Here is an 18,033-nt window from a genome sequence, read left to right on the forward strand (position 1 = left end):
AGTTTTTTGATGTTTTATGGTATTACCAACTCTTTTGGGCTACAGCGCAATCAGCAACATCTCTACTATTTATGCCATTTGAGCTGAGGCAATATGAGAGCACTTATCAGGTCAAGCTTTTGCGGTCACCGTATTTTTTCTCATTGAAAAGTAATAATAAATCGTGACACAAAATTTTTTGAATTGATTATATTGAGAAGTAACATCACTAAAACAGCTGTAACTAAAATAGTAATCATTTAAATTTTGACAGATGTCAGTTGAAAGTTGCCACTTTGTAAAATCTAAAGTCTTTTAAAAAGTAACGACTAAAGCAGCGATTTAAGTCCGTTTTATCCTACGGACTTATGAGCTGATATGTTATGTACTACATTCTGCAATAAAATTAATTATATTTAAAACCAAATTGTTACACAAACTAAATATTTTTATTCAAAAATGTATATATTTATTTATAGTTTTTTTTTTAAATTTAAAATGTAGACAACAAAAAGGACAAAAAGAGAACATGCGAAAGGTAAAATCAATTTATTTATTTTTGAGAGCATTTCTGCAGGCAAATACACAAATAAGCGCAAAATAAATGCATATTCCAAATAGCATAGACGCACACACACACACACACGATAAAAGTGTTAAAATGGAAATCTCATTAGACCCCGGAGGGCTTACAAATATTAAAAAGTATTTGCTCTTTCTTATTTGTAAAAAGGGTAAAAAAAAAGAAATACAAACTGAATTCAATTTATAAAATTGTGTAAAATATTAAATAAAAAAAATGAAGCAGCAAACTTTGAGATAAAATTTATTTCAAAAAAAAAAAACGCTTGCATACTTACAAAAGCTAATTTCAGTTGGCAGTTGATATTGTGTAAATTTAGTACACATAACAGCGCATACACATACACATACACACACACACATTCCACAAAAATATTAACCTTAATATTTCTTATTGGAACTTTTATTTGAACTTGCAATGTAAACGTACACAAGTTGAAGCATTTACAAGTCAACTTACGGCAACTTAATGCAGTCAACAAAGCAGCAAGCGGCGCAGTAACAGCGCAACAGAGCAGAGTCATAACACTTCCTCAGACGGATATATTCAATATTTATTTAAGTATATTTATCATTGTTGTTGTTGTTTTGGTTGTTGTGCAGTTTATAAAGTTATATGCTCATTGCTGTTGCTGTTGCCGTTGCCGTTGCCGTGGCTTTTGCCACACCATGTTTGTGCATGTGTGTGTGTGTGTGTTGCAGTTTTGATTTTAATTTTGTTTTATTATTTTTCGCTATTTTATACGTAAGCAATACAAGCTATTTAGATTTTATTTCCTGTTTTTCACTGTTTCTCACTGCTGCTGCCGATGTTTGTTACTGCTTTAGGTGTTGTTGTATTTCTTGTCTCTGTTTCAATTCAGTTCTCTGCTTATTTTTTGTTGTTTTCAGTGTGGTTGTTCAAACTGTCATCCTGTGCAACTGCCGTTAAAATTTGAGACGGATATTGTTGACGTTATTGCTGTACTTGTTAAACGTGTGGATGTCGTTGTTGTTGTATAAGTTATTGCTATTGCTACTGCTGCTGTTGTTATTATTGTTGTTGTTTTTATTCATATGTTGTCAATGCTAGTTTACTTTTTCATTTTTACTTGCAACATTTTTCGATTTATGTCCTTATTTCAGGACATGTTGACGTACACATATATGACTTTAACAATTTTATAATTTCTCTTTATATATTCATACATCTTCTATATTCTGTCACTGTGGCATATGTAAGACCGGAAATAAAACATCATTCAACAATTTCATCTAATAATTTATTTGCGAAGGATATATTCTGTTGAAAAAATATAATATTCAATCGATTTTTAAATATTATTATTTTTTTTTTATTTCATATTTTCTAAGCACAACGACTATTTGTAGTTGGATTTCTTAAGATATATGAATGATATATAAATATGAGTAATTTTTTATATCGCAGCTAATAGATTTAGTTTATATTAAAATAAGTTTTTTAGCTTATCTTAACTTATGCTATTATCTATTAATAAACTTTAATTAATACACCTTGTGTATTCTATGGTTACCATGAAATAAATATTTTATGATCATTCTATGATTACCATAAAATGATCAGTCTGTGGTTACCATAAAGTGACCAATCTACGGTTACCCTAAAATGACCATTCTACGATTACCAAAAAATGATCATTCTACGATTATCCTAAGAACATTCTAAGATTACCATAAAATGACCATCAAATGGTTACCGTAGATGGTAATCACAAAGTTTTTGACATTCTGTCTGAAAAATTAAAGGACCTAGAAACCCCTATTAGGCAACGTGTCTAATTGCATTTAACTTTGGAAATGTTTGCGAAATCATTGTTGTTCTTACTTTCAGTTGTCGCATAGCCATCATGTGACAAACCTGACACTGCCTAGGGAAAGAATTAAGAGTGTGCACAGCCAGTTCTATTCCCAGGACTTTAAATTTGTGCACGTCTCAAGAATTGAAATCTAAGCCATTGTGCGATGTTTAAACGTACTGTACTTTATTATGTTACTCATACGCACTGAAACACTGAATTTTTTATCATAACAGAAGAAGCTTTTCCTGAATATTTTGAATCACTCAATACATTTGAATTTAGGAAATATGTCTTATATAAATATGTGTTAATATATAGTTTTAATGAAATATTTTAGTGGTAAATATATCAGTGAAAGCATATTCAACATACCTTATCACTTTTACCATAAAGATTTAAGTTTGCCTATATATAGTTTTTGTAGATTTAATCGGAACACTTATCGGAACATCTCCAAACATGGTCAATTTTTCCATTTTTTTGAATATTATAAAAATAATAATTGGTGAAAAAATGAAATCGGGAATACAAGATACTTTTCGTATATTAATAAAGTTGTGATGATGTGATCGAAATAAGTCTAATACGGTTGACTTTATCATAAGTCCGTTTATTACATTTAGTTTGTCAAACATGAAGATGCTGGATTTGTAATTAGTTCATGAGATTCTCAACAACCTTTGAAGTTAGTGATCTATTGTTTTTATTATTATAACATGTACATATATTGTTATTGAACTATTACTTACATGTGCATATAATATTTTAAGGATACGACTGAATTTTAAAAAGATAAAATGGTGGGTGATATGGTTATTATGTTTTAGATAATGTTACTATATTGCAAAAATTGAACTCGGAATAACAACAAATACATGTGGTAATCATGTGGATATCTTAAAATCATTACATCTGTAAAAAAGAGAAATTAAGGACCAATGTAAAAAGTATATACAATTTTTTTGCAATATATAGAAATTAAAGGAAATTATGAAATCAAATTTATTTTATTAAATTTTTTTGTCGCCAATGAAACAAATTTATGCTCGTCTCCTCCTACATTTATGTAAAATAAATAATAATATTAATATACTCGTATCTTCAGACCCACGCCCTGTAGTTTACCGAATATTTTTAAATTAAATAAATTAATATTTAATTAAATATAAATTTTATAATATATATTTTTATTTTAAATATTTTGTTTATTAAAGCCTATTAAAATTTAGATATAAAGAAACTCACAAAAGTAAACAATATCTTTCAATTTTATTTTAATTTTTCACTCAACTGAATAGTAAATTTTTAAATCTATATCAAAATCAGAATTTCTACCATTATATATATAAAATACATCTCACTAAATCAATTACTTTTTGACCAAATACTTGCTTATACAATATACTATATTAAAATCACTGCATTTTATCTCCACGATATAAATATATATATATTTATATATTTTAGCTTATTAAAAAGTATATATCACAGTCACAATATCATAAATAATGATTTTAGTAATAATAACTTAATTATGACTCTCCAACATAAAGTACGGTGAACTCTAATAAAAAAAAGTCATTAATTTCCCAAATGCAGTAAATGGCCGGGGTCAGTTTTACTTTTCCTCTCGATGCTTGAAATATTCAAATTTTTCACTTTTTAATGTAATTTAAATGGAAATAAAAATAAAAACAAAAATAATGACAAAATTGCCCATTATTCTTTTCAGCTTTTATCATATAAATTAAATTAACATATTTTTTTAATGACAAAGTCCTGCCTACAGATTGTCCTTAATTTTAGTAACTTAATTATGTTTCGGTATTCGGCAACGTTCACGCACAAAAATGTTGCTGTTTACAGATAAGACATCATGAATTTGCATAAATTACAACAAAAAAGTTAAATATATTTAAATTAGTTGCTTTCTGGTCATAAAAAGGCAATTGTAATAAAACAACAAAAAAAAAAATGAAAACATGTACTTTACATTTTATAAAAGTTAAAAATGTATAAGTAATTTAATTGCTAACATTATGGAATCATTTATAATTATTCACAATCGCAATTCATTTATTTAAAAGAAAGTGACTAATACTTTGATGGATAACATATGATATGCATATTTAACACCCTAAGTAACTTAACATTGTTATTTACTATTTGACACACCCAGACTGTTACCACGATTTGTATGGATCGGATTGCAAATCTCATTAAAATCTGATTTAAAACGACATATTTAAAAAAATTTTAGTAGCCCTGTTCCAGAAATAGAACCTCAGGCCTCCTCAAAAATGTCTACTACATAGAGATTCTTCATAGAGATTTAACTCTAACTCTCGTTGCAGTTAATCGCTACTCTTATAGTTCAAGTCGATAACAAATGATCGTTTAAGTAACGTTTAAGCGCTTAATTGTTACTCTCCATAACTCTTATTGCTAGAAAGAACTATTACTATAATGAATGTTATTTTAAAATGGCTATTATGGACTAAGTTTGAGAATCTCCTACGAACTACGAAACCGCATCCAAAGTCATGCCTATTTGTATGACAAATGCAATAGATGTTAAAGTTAGCGATTTTAAAGCAATCTTGTCCATTTTATCACATTAACTGGATGGTCATAAAGTCAGCCTTGCATCTATTAGGAGTTTCAACCAATTGGGTAGGATCCAATTGACCTTGGTCGTTTGAAGGGTCGTCAACATTTGGTTTCCAACTCTGACGTATCCTTACACCTAATACTGACAGCTGATTTCACATGGTGAGTGCAAAACTTTAAGCACAGCCCAAAGTCCTGAGAATAGGGCTCACTGTACGTATTATTAGTACATTACCCACCAGGTGCCACTTAGAGGCAATTAAATGCAATTAGACATGTTATCCCGTGTACTCGCTTTTGGAGCACTTTATTTTTATAAGTATAACAAATTAATGGTTAAAATAAAATAAATACATATAAAATATATAATACATATAATATAAAATAACCAAACCATGGTGTGTACAGGTAGCACTGTAAAGTAGATCCTCTTTTGACAATAACATTCACAGAAAATAAATACTATACTATTCTTATATTTCGGACGTATATTAACTAGAAATTTTGGGAATTCAACTTTAGACACACTGGAGTTACTTATCAACTAATCCGGTGAACCAATGGTACAACGTTAAGGAATAAATGCCACTTTGAGAATACAGATAATGAAAACTTTACAATTCTAATAGTTAGTAAATATATATATATATGTATATATATAGTATTTATATGTATAAAATAAACTATATTAGCTATAAATTTTGTAAGCGAAACCTAATAAATATTGTATTAACTTCCTAACTATGAGAAACTAAATTATGGAATGGTGTTTTGAATAGTATTGAATTACAACAACAACATTTTTATTATTTCTTAATTAATTGACTTTTTGACTGACTATACCTACAGCTGTTTCGAGTATTGTCAAATACCAATTGTATGGTCAGCCAAAAATTCAGTTAATTAACAAATAATAAACATTTTGTTGTTGTAATTCACTATTGTTCAAAACACCTCTCTTTTGAAACAAAAGTTTCTAATAACAAGCATGGTATCTTGCGTCATAATTGACTTTAGAAATTTAATTAAAGAATTGAGTAAGAAAGCAAACAAACTTCGAATCATTGACAATACTCATATAGTGTAATCTAATCTATATAAGATTTTATATTGATTCATATCAACATTTTAATCCATTGAAAATAAAATACAGAATATTTTAGTATTTGAGAAACGAGTATATTTAGATAAGGTTACTGAAAATAATACCAATAAGAAGACTACTTTCTACATTAATGTATTTACATACATATGGATAGATATGTAGATTGAACTACTACTGAATCTAATTTTAATTAATTTAATTAATTGCAAAAACACTACTGAAAAGGTCTTTTTTACTATATCAATGTCAATATCATATTACTATATGTTAATATCCTTATTGACATAATCCTGGCAACCGCACCACACCGTACCGAGCTACTTCAGAAATTTAACCAGTTTACGGTCCAATAATTAATATGATAGTTAATTATTTTGTATGAATATATTATTTATTCACTTTTTTCTGTTTCATAATTAGTGCTGTGGGTTCTTATCATCCCTTTTTATCCTATTGCAATTCCTATTTCAGCAAAAGATTGAATAAGTCAAAAATTGTCTCAAAATAATAAGCATTTCTTAATGGCCTAGAAACAATTTCGAGAATAGAGTAAATAGCTACATAATATTCTCTAGAAAAATTGTGAAAATTTAATAAACTGTATGAGTGAAAAAAAGGGAAGAGCTGGTATGCTATTAAAAGAACTCTATCGCAGAATATGACATAAAAATGTTACTCATACGCGCCATTTAACACATTTCTTTGGGCCAAAAATCACGTTATTAAGTTCAATGCAAATTTATTCCCAATGGAAACTTTAACCTATAAATAAATATAACACAAAGACCAGGCCAGTAAATGGGACAGTAAACTCGAATTTAAATCCTTGACAAGCACAAGTTCATGCCATTAAAAATTCACGTAGTTATTTAGACTAAAGGATATTGAATAAATGTCCGAGACAAGGACTAAGGACAGAAGCGAGTATATTGTGGAGGAATATAAAAATATATTGTGCGAAGATCACGTAGCAAAATGTTCATAGATAAAACACAATTGCGTACGGCAATGGGTGAACGTACAAAATTAATGTCGTCCAATATTAAAGGACATTACAGGGATTTGCAAGAGTGTTGCCAACATATTGACAAAAAGACAAGAAGATGTCACGCAACAAGAGCAGGCATACCAATTGCCACTTCATTTTCTTTCCTTTTTTTGTTCTTCTTTTGCTGTGTATTTTGTTGATTTCTTTTTTTTGTTTTTTGGTATTTTTTGCTGTTATCTTCCTGACTTTATTGGTGCCAATGCTACAATATACCGGATGAAGTATATTAAGTTTAATCGCGTGGAAAAGAGTTCGACAGGATACAACAAAAATAAACGTAGCACAAAGTCTGATGCAAAAGGAAGCGCTAAGATAAGAATAAAATACACAGAATACGATTTTTTAGGAAACAAAATTTTGTAAATTTGTTGCTTATTTCAGTAGAAATAAGGTAGAAAAATGTCTGGACCTAAGTTGAAGAGTAAACATCAAGGCTTGAATGTAAACTAAGCCAAGGAAAAAAGTGTTTTTTTTACGCTAAGCGAAAGGAAAAATCAAATTAAAGCGGAAATTAAATCCTTTTTAGGGTACACTTACCGTTTATGTCGAAGTTATGCTTTGAATTAAATTTCTTCTCATTTCGTGCTGCATCCTTTTAGGCGGAAAAGCAGTTTTAAACCAAAATATGCCAAGAAATGACTTTTTTAGCAAACAAAACTGAACTGAAATAAAAACCAGAGGAAGGGAAATTATAAAAACAGTAAAACTTTTCTTTTTGGAAAATTCTGCTTTGCTTTGATCATTTGAAAAAATAATTGCTGCTTATTTTTCTACTTAAGATACAAGTTTTCAATATTGATTTTATATAATTTGCGTTGATTTTGTTAACATTATTCAAATGACAAAACGCCGGCTTAATGAGGGTTTGTCAGTAAGTCGTTTAAAGGAAAATATGTCTTAATGAATTCGTAATTAGTGGCTTTTGTTGTGACAAATTAAAGGATTTGCGTGGAAATGCTTCAGTTCATTCAACAGCTTTTAATTTGTAAAACAAAAGTATGATTGACATTTTACTTAAACTCATCAAGGCTTCGAAGTATTTGGAATTTAAGTTAACATTTGTTTGGACAAATGTTTTTTCTATTTCAGGGTCAGTAAAAGTTTGGAGAGGTTCTTATTTTAAATATGAACTACAAAACGAAAATTTGAAAGTTTTGAAATGATTGCGAATACAATTTATTATTACAGAACATATCTATATTATTAGCATATTTTTTTTTAAAATATTTTTTTTAAGTATAAAGTGGAATACTTTATGCACTGTCAACGAGGCATGTAGTATATGAAGCAAAACACTCCGTCTCTGTCAAGACTCATGCCTCCCTGGAAACAGTCATCGCGCTTTTAAAGTCTTCTTTTATTAGTTGTTTTTTTTTTGTTTTGTTGCGTAATTAAAGTGCTTTGTGCACCGAAAAATCGACCGTCTCCAGTAGTGTATCCAACTCTTTCATATTTAAAGATGTAGTTTTTGGATCAAAACACCGCGTTTACATCGAAAGTCATCCCTCGAGTTGAAATGATCTCTGTACCGTCGCCAGTAAGATTTAAACATGTAGTTCTTCGACTAAAATACTACGCCTACGTCTGGAGTCATCACTTGCGTTAAAATGCTCTATATATTGTCAAGCTAACTGTTACCAGTATTATATCCATCTCTTTAACATTTTAACATGTAGTTTTCGTATTGAAACACCCCGTCTACGTCAAGAGTCATCTCTCGAGTTGAAATGCTGTACATAACGTCAATCCGACAGTCGGCAGTAGTATATCTGACTCATTAACATGAGAACATGTAGTATATGAAACAAAACATTCCATCCTCGTCAAGACTGATTCATTCCAGAGATACCGCGGTTGCATGATTTCACTCAGGGTACCTTTTTTTGGTGTTTGAGACTACGCGCTGCTTTGCGGTTTGTACCACTCGTATTTATTCCCTAAACAAAAGGTGTGAGTCAAAATTTTATGACACAGAAACCAACGCCATGTTCTACATTTTTGCTCTTATTGCATTGCTAACTATTAGAATATAAACTATAATAAATTATTCCAATACCATATTTACTAGTATACCCCATAGTTGTATATAAAACGAGTTTGTATTGTTTAGATATTCTTGAGTGCTGTCGAAAAAACAAAACATTATGGTTAGTCCTATGACTTAGGTATGTTCAGATCGCTTTCTTTCTGAGAAGAAGGTAGCAATTGATTCACCCACTATGACTATGTGAACTTTTTAATGTTACATTTTTAGTGCTTTCAATCCTTGTTCCAAGTTTTCCAATCTGCTCGCTATATGATCGAAGTAAATCAAATGTTGTTGAAGAACTAGCCCGTTTCGTACATTTAACTTTTAAAGTTTCTCGATGTTTGTTAGTTCAAGAAACTCTCAACAGGCTTCGATATATACACAGGTTTAGGATAATGACTTACGACTTCTGGTTATTCTCTACTCTGTGATAGTCAATTCTGATAGTACTATAATACATATTTTTGTGGGTAAGTTCAACTCACTGGAACTCACTGAATCGACTACTCTCCCCTTCCGACATTAGGAGGTCCTCAACGGGTGACATTCTGACTTTCATTTGGAAGGCGGAATGTCTTCTGTTCGGTTAGGATCTGTTGCTTCACAAAAGATTAACTATGGTCGCAGTGCTTCCCTCCGTTGGGAGCTGGTAACTTGTTTATTTTTATTCCTATCATATATTATGATTCCATTTAAAATTAAAAATTTCAGTTTTTTATTGTAAATTACGTTGTTATTTATAAAATATTTCTAACTTTCTATGAAAATTAACTAAAAATAGATAGGTGATATATAATAAAGCTTACTCTTCGTAAGTGTGTGAAGGCTATAGAAGTTTTAAAAAGTTCTACTTTTCTGCTTACTTTATTTTTAAATTTATTAAAAATTAAAAATATTTCATATTTATTTGAAAACTTTTTGACAAGCGTTTATTTTCGAAAATGTAAAGTTATTTTAAAATCAATCCACCACTTAATTCAATTCCATTTTAATTTTATTGAAAAGGAGCCAAGTGGATTCATATATGATTTACTAATAGTGCACAGTGACATATATTGGAACCAAGCCAAAAATTTAAATCTCCAAAACTTACAATCAATTAAACTATTTTTCGGCATATTACAACACTCTCAGAATAATAGTGTTAAAAACGATTTTTTTTTTGAGTTCAACAAAAAATATGTAATGGTTAAAATTTTAAAGCAATTTTTAGTAAAATCACATATAAAATAAATTACTAATAGAAATTGTTAAATTATATAATATATAATTAATATGTCTATATATATTTAATTAATATATATATTTAATATATATAATTTTTGGATCGTACCTAATGCATTGCTGAACAACTCAATAAAGCTGTATATTACTTATACTGGGACCGAATATATAAAGTATTCCTTTTAGGATGTTCGCGACACAAAAACATTGTTAAAATTTTATACCAGGTAGTCTCTACACAAAGTGACTTAGCTTACTCATATGATTACCGAAGATTAATACTTAAATCGGACATCATACAAATAAAGTGTTTGGATTGAATTTTCTCCTTTATCACTCCATCGATCTGCATAATATTTATACTCCGTATATTCTATAAAATGGATTATGACTATAACATTTAATCAAGACTATAACATTCTTACTTGAAGCTAATATTATATATGGTGTCACAATACAAAAAATGATTAAAATCAAATTTTTTATTAGGTACTCGCAACATAAGGTAGTCGGAAATAAGCTTACTTACATGTTTACAAAGGGTATCTATGTACTTAGGTCAGTCACCAAATAAAAAAAATTTTTATAAACCGATTTTCAGTTACACCCCAGATATTATCTGCATTTAAATTTATTCTGCATATTCTTTTCATAAAGGAACTTACTTTTATTCCTTACTTTACTTAAGTTCAATACTTAAGGTTATCATCATAAGAAAAAATAAAATCGAATTTTATACTAGAGAGTACCTATATAAAGTAGCCAAATATAGGCTTACTTGCATTCTTATTTAGATCTAATATTTCTAGTGATTATCACACCAAAACAATATTTAAAATCAAATATTATGCTACGTACACTCTCCATTAAATTGATGAATATTGGCTTTACAAGAACCCCATATTCTCATAAATCACTTTTTTGATCAACATATAACATAACAGATATATACTTAATAGTTTCTATGAAAATAAATCGAATATAGGCTATAACATTTCTATTTAGGGTCAATACCTTTGTTGAGCCTTTTCCGAGTTAGTGCATCTGGGCACTTTTACTCTGTGATGACTGGGAGGTTTCTGCAGAGTCCCACCTATCTCACTGACTAATTTAAGTATTCCTCATAAGCTTCGTGATTATTCAATGATTCGTCTAAGATCTGCGTACCGCCGTGTGCGGTTACTGATTACTCTGAGATAAGATAGTGCTAAGTAGCGCAGCCTATCGGTTTTCGCATATAGCTTCAGCGCTTTGTCTCTTATGTATATTTTGACCGCATCTATTGTAAGGTCTCTTAGCATGTCATTTGTGCGGTTGTACCATGGCATTTTAAAGAGCCTTCGGAGAGCCTGACTTTGACTACCACTTGAGCAACTTATAGCTTCTAAAGAGTGAAGTCGGCAGCTTTGCTATACATGACACATTCATAAAGTAGCGCAGGTCTAATTATCTGGCTATAGATCAGCTTTCTGTTATTCGCGTTTGAAAAGTGGTTGTAAGCGGTGCAGTGTTTTTGCGCAACTACTCCTTTTGACTTGTATGTGCTTATGCCAAGTGAACCACTTATCAAACGTGATTCCTAAGTATTTAATGCTGTCTTCTCAATTAATCGCGATGTCACCAACATCTCACTCTCGGTGGATGTTGTCTATGTTTACGGTGCGTGTTGTTAAAGTGAAAAGTCTAGATGAAAAGTTATAAGAAGTTTCTGTTCTGTTAGTCTCTTGATATTCTTTTTATTTCCTAGGTTATATTAGCCTAGGTTATAAGCCAAGTCAACTAACTCAACCGATGTCATAAGGCCTGTAAATGTTTTTTAAAACTTAAAATTTAAATGTCAATACTCTTATGATTCGACTAGTGTTATAAAATAAAATGTGTTCACTTTCCAACATATCTATTTACCATAACTACTACTACCACTTGATTTTCATAAATAATAAATCTTGCCAACCGTAACAGTAAGAACTTTTATCTCCAGCAAATTTTAAATTTTTGCCACAGTTCCAACTTTAAAATAAATTTCAAACTTTCATTTTTAATATTAAAAAATTTCCGTTTCCGCTGTGAAAGGTAGCATAATTTATTTGAAATTCTGACAAGCAAACAAAAAGGCAGTCAACATATGATACTTAAACGTTTGCCAGCAAACAGGTCAAAACTGACAAAATAACTACCCTGAGGCACACACGACCTAGTTGCGAGCGGAATGTACTGTAAACAACGTAGAAAGCATCCCACTTGAACGGCTCGGTCCATTTTCATTTATGCGAAACTGTTGACTTTAATGTATGAGTGGCAACTCGAGCGGTGTACGTACCCAGCATCCTACAGGACCATGCAGCAGAACGTGTGTACCATTAGGATGCTACCTGTTAGAAATTTCAACAAATAAAAACACCTGTGGAGATTGAGAGCGTTGAGGACTGTGACTGTGAAGAGAGCGAAGAGTTCCGAGGTGCGCATGCACTGGAAAGTCTACACAGAAGTCTTATGCTCAGAGCACAAATGCGGACAACAAAAAATACCTACCGAAGGATATTTTCGCTGGCACCTTTTTTGAAATTAATGCGGGCTGTTGTCTGGTAGCAAAGTAGATGAACATTAATTATTAATAAAAAGTACATATGGTGCGCTCTTTTTATGCTTTTTTATATTTTCTTTAAATTTTTAAGTTAACATTGATTAAAAACTGAGTAACCTGTAAAGGTAACCGTGTCAAGGTACAAGGATACTTCGCATGTAAACGTAAGGAAATATTTATTAACTTCGATCTTCATCGCTTTAACAGTGTAGGACAGGCGTAAATAATTTCAGTAAATTAAAAAGGAATTTTTCATTAAAAATTCTTGATTCTTGATATGTTAGCAAACACAAATAAAAATTAAAATGTTTTAATACTGAAGAATAAAACAAATAAGCCAGACAAGATACCGAACACCTTAGGAGTATGCAGGATACCAGCCGATGTAGGAGTAGGACGTGTAGGAATCAACACTTCTGGCAAAGATGGATTTAAATTGTGAGAGCTGACCGCAGTGGTGTAATAATTTGCCCAAATGCCAAAAGTAAGTAGATCTGCTTTCGACGAATTAAGTGTTATAGAAACCTCTGTAGAGTTTGCACTGTAAATAGATATTAATTAATTTTTTTGTTCATAATAAAACTATCAGACATACTTTTCTATCTCATTCCAAACAAACGTGGTTACTGGTAACGGCATCATAGCACCATCGACCGTGCTGGGCATGATAAGGCGGCGATTGGCTTTTCTAAATTTTCCAATTATATTTATATAATTAAAGTAGTACTTATTAGCCACAGGTACACCTTCTGGGAATATATACCCACAGCTATACAGATCTGTAGACGTGCAGGCAATAACTGCACATATACTCAACTCGCTAGGATCCATGCGTTGATGTGTTGTATTTACACCGCTAAATGCTGCCAATCGATATAAGTAGGAACTGTGCAATTGCGAGTTACTGATAAGTGTACGATTCACATCAAACTGACAGCAGAATGTATTGTGACAAATTAACTCCCTAACTGCGGTGAAATTGCTGGGCAATAACTTCGTACGGAAAATATCCACATTGTAATCGCGTAGTAGTCCAATTTTCGTTAAACGTTTCGTTTCCAATGTAGGCATTTCAATTGTAATAGGTGGCATTTCATATGTCGATCGATTCAAATGCTTAGGGACTCTAGCTTTATGTACTTTAGTAGTTTCATCCTCATAGATAGAAGCACTAATACGTCCAAGTTTACCGGCATAAATACCAGAGCCTGTGTTTTGTTCACTGGGATAATTTGCATTAGCTGCTAGTAGATTGACATCATTTGCAAAAGCCCAGCCTTCCTGTAACTGCACAGCTGCAAATATATACATTAAACAAATATTCTTATTTTTGTCATATAATTTTTGGCATATAAGGTATGATCGAAGAGTAACGAGAATTTTTCATTTATAAAGAAAGTATTTCTATGCAATGTTTATTCCATCCCTTTTAAAGTGGTTCCCTATGGATTTATACATTTCTATTAATATAGTTGAAAATTTGACAAACAATGTTAATATGTTCTTTTAGCTAAGATCTTGAGATCGTTCTATGATCTTATAATTATCTCATTCATAATTAAAGATGATTGTACTATTTGTATCTGTTGAAATTTAGAAAGAAAATCAGAGAGAATTATGTTTGGTAAGTAAAGCGGATTTTGGAATTCCAGTGATGTTATGTTTACCAAAAAATTTGGAAATTCAATACGATATGTGGTAGTGTGTTATTGTGGTGCAAAAGATATTCGCTTCACTTGAACTATTAGATACTCCTACTTTTCAGCAGCCTAATGGTTAAATTATAATATATTCAAAATATACGTATATACGTATATATATATATATATACATATATGTGTGTATACATATATGTCCGTTGTGATTCCAAGGTACTCAAGCTGACGTTGGTATATGTAAGTATATATATAAGTATATATAATTGCAAAAGCTAAATTGCTTGGAACCACAACGGACATTTATTAGTACTCAAGTGGACGTTGGTATGTAAGGTATATTAGCACACACAATCCATTAATTTTTTTGCAAACTTTAGCCATGTTATAACCGTATTATAGCCTTACTAACCCAATTATATCAATTATCAATACCGACAAAAATTTTCTTTAAGATTTTAATTACTTTGAAGCACTTAACCCTGGTTCTGATATAACATTTTATACTAGCTCTACGATTTGACATTTTGCACCACAAAAAATTCCGAATATACTGATGTATTCCTTGCTCATTAATTTGGCAAATATAAACTAAGCATTGTAGCTAGTTAACTGATAGTTAACACTTACGTTACTGGAAGCACAACCAATACATTAAACTATATTCGTCGTTTTTTTCCAAAATTTCATTCAAATTCTTTAATTCGTAATTGTCAACTCTACTAACGCATATCTTGCTCATTCGTTTGACAAACTCAAACTACACATTGCAGCTGCCTATTAGTTACCACATATGTTACTAACAGCACAACCAATACATCAAAAAGTAAGAGTAGTATTTTTTTCACATTACTTTTTAAACACATTCCGTGTACTCACCTGTTAAGAAGGGTAGTTCCGAAAACCAGTATGTCGGATATATAATATCAGTTATATTTAATTCATTTATTAATATCATAGATGGTTCATAGAAGAGCATATCAAAACAAATGAAATGTCCAAAAGTAACACCAAAGTCGGTGTCAAATGTAGCTAATTCAGGCTTAACCTTGACATTTGTTGAATACCACTCGTAACGATACAAATTAGTTTTGCGGTAACGTGAAATCACGCGCCCTTGTCGGTCAAGGACAACGTTTGTGTTGTAAGTATTAAACCCACTTTTATCGCAATCAGTCGTACGATTTCCACAAAACTCCTTTTCCAACAAATTGATCACAACATATAAATTACGACTACGTGCTGCACATGATATTTCTGTCAGAAACCAATCATTATTGGGTATATCACATGGAGCAATTTTTTGTAATGGATCTGGCACAAAAGTTTTCCATTCCATATTATTCAGTACATATTCCGGAAAAATCAGTATATCCAAATCGCGTGTTTCTTCTGATTCAATTATTGCCTTCATACGTTGCAAATTATCCTTCAGTTTTGCCTTAGCTGTGCCAGAACTACTTGGTGGAAATTCAACTACTGCCGCATAGTAGGTCTCATCATTTGGCAGTGATATCTGCGTTTTGAGATTTTTTCATTTTTAAGTATGTCCTCCCTTCAGCCACATATACTATATATGCTTACCTGTAAAGTAGTCTGGAACTCGGCTACAAGGAGTAGCACTAAAACTGCGCATTTTATGTACATTCTAATTTAGAGTTCAACAACGACTGAAACTTATTTCGATGAAATTCATTTAGGTCTCTAAACTTATTTGAAGAATAGATCATTAAGGTTTATCTGCAAGTAGTAAATCTAATCTTAAAAGAAAATTTTGATTATAGACGTAATATAAATCCCATGTTGTTATTCAATTTGCTGAAGTTTATTTGGTAACAAAAACAATAAAGATAAGATTTAAGAATAATCACATCTCTTAACATTTCGAGATATTTAGAAATGTTTATGAAGTTATATCCCATAATTAAGGTTTACAAATATAAAAATAGTATGAGTAACAAAATACACTGTATCCAACTACAGGTTAGTATGAGCACGAAAGGTGTGATTTCTAAACCCGTAATTCAGTGTAGTACATAGTTAAAAAAGTAATTAAAATTCCTACCTTATTTTATATAATTCTATATGTATATCTTATCTATAATGTAATGTTTTTTTAGTTATAAATTAGATTCATTTTAGATTAATGTATTCTTAATTAATGTATTAAATGTATTCCTTAAGGTCATATGAAGTATAGGAGCATTCAGGCAATAGAGATGTTATATTTGAAAATAATAATATATTTAATATTATTTTCTTACCATTATATATAAAATTTAATGATTTAGTTAACTAGTATAAGATTAATACCTATTTCGTATCACTCTTAAGCAACATCTAATATTAGCTGATACCCTTTCATGTAAGCATAATGAGGAAAAAGGATAGAGAGCGCTGATTTCCGCTGATGATTTCACAAACAATCTAACTAAACTAAAAACAGCGATTGAATAATACTATTACTCCGAATATTGTAGATACAGTGTGAATCTTAAAATATTCTCAATTAAACCAATTAATCAATCTCTTAATATGGCACATCTAACTACTACTCTTACTAATCCTAATTCAACTTATCAATTATCATAATTTAGTAGCCTCAAAAATTGTGAGGTCACTAGAATTAAATAGGATTAGGATACGCCTAGATTAAATAACATAAGAACAAAAGACCTCTTGGGTATCAGTACATTTGCAGTTCTTGCACTTACTGAGGTGCTATAGCATCCATGCGACTCCTATAATGAGGAAATTATGGAATAATTGGCTGGTAATTTTATGGTATACAATATTTATTTTGAGATGTACATAATATAATATTTGTTTATTATTTTGAGAACAAAAAAATTATAATTAATGAATTTTTTTTGATATTATTGGCTGAATAAAAATACAAAATTATAAAATTATAAAAGGTTGACTCTAAATACAGAACGGAAACCATCACCCATTAGCACCTGTTAAGAGCTCAGTTAATTTCTTTATTAGACATTTCATTGAGGCTGAAGGCTACCATTATATCCTATCTTGCATGCTAATCGAATTTGCAATTTCCATTTGTACTATATGTCTAAAAATTCATATGAAGTGTATATTAAAGTGCTAGATTATGTTAAAGAGCGTTTTGTTTTTTATTATTACTCAGTCATAATTTTTAGACTAACAGTACTTCAATCAATACTGTTAAGAGTCATTTAATTACTCGAATAGACAGTGATTAGTTTGTTATTTAGACGCTTAGATACTAACTAAGTCAGTTAGATACTAAGTAGTTGGTTAGTTAGGCAATGGCTATTGAACCTGTATTTTGTATAACGATTATTCTATATACACACCCCCTAGATGTATATTACAGTAGTTAGGAAACCTGAACTAAAAGTTAATATCTTTGTTG

At 30.5% G+C, this 18,033-nt stretch overlaps 1 protein-coding gene across 1 annotated transcript; it reads right to left on the reverse strand.

Moving 5' to 3' along the window:
* Positions 1–13,032: 13,032 nt before the first annotated feature.
* On the reverse strand, positions 13,033–16,313 carry LOC119669315 (vanin-like protein 1). Its single transcript, XM_038079155.1, has 4 exons — positions 16,221–16,313; positions 15,516–16,152; positions 13,577–14,276; positions 13,033–13,522 (listed from the first exon to the last, which is right to left on the reverse strand). Exons 1-4 carry the CDS (start codon positions 16,281–16,283, stop codon positions 13,282–13,284), a joined length of 1,641 nt encoding a protein of 546 aa, XP_037935083.1. The 5' UTR covers positions 16,284–16,313; the 3' UTR covers positions 13,033–13,281.
* Between the last annotated feature and the right edge of the window lie 1,720 nt (positions 16,314–18,033).

This window comes from Teleopsis dalmanni, chromosome 1, assembly GCF_002237135.1.
Source record: "Teleopsis dalmanni isolate 2A chromosome 1, ASM223713v2, whole genome shotgun sequence".
NCBI classification, from domain to species: Eukaryota; Metazoa; Arthropoda; class Insecta; order Diptera; family Diopsidae; genus Teleopsis; species Teleopsis dalmanni.

Excerpts from the sequence above, each read along its gene's own strand:
- LOC119669315 (XM_038079155.1), bottom strand. The coding sequence starts at position 16,283 with ATGTACATAAAATGCGCAGTTTTAGTGCTACTCCTTGTAGCCGAGTTC. Across the intron at positions 16,153-16,220 it reads AGTTCCAGACTACTTTACAG|ATATCACTGCCAAATGATGA; the intron begins GTAAGCATATAT and ends CTCAAAACGCAG. Across the intron at positions 13,523-13,576 it reads GTTTGGAATGAGATAGAAAA|TGCAAACTCTACAGAGGTTT; the intron begins GTATGTCTGATA and ends ATCTATTTACAG.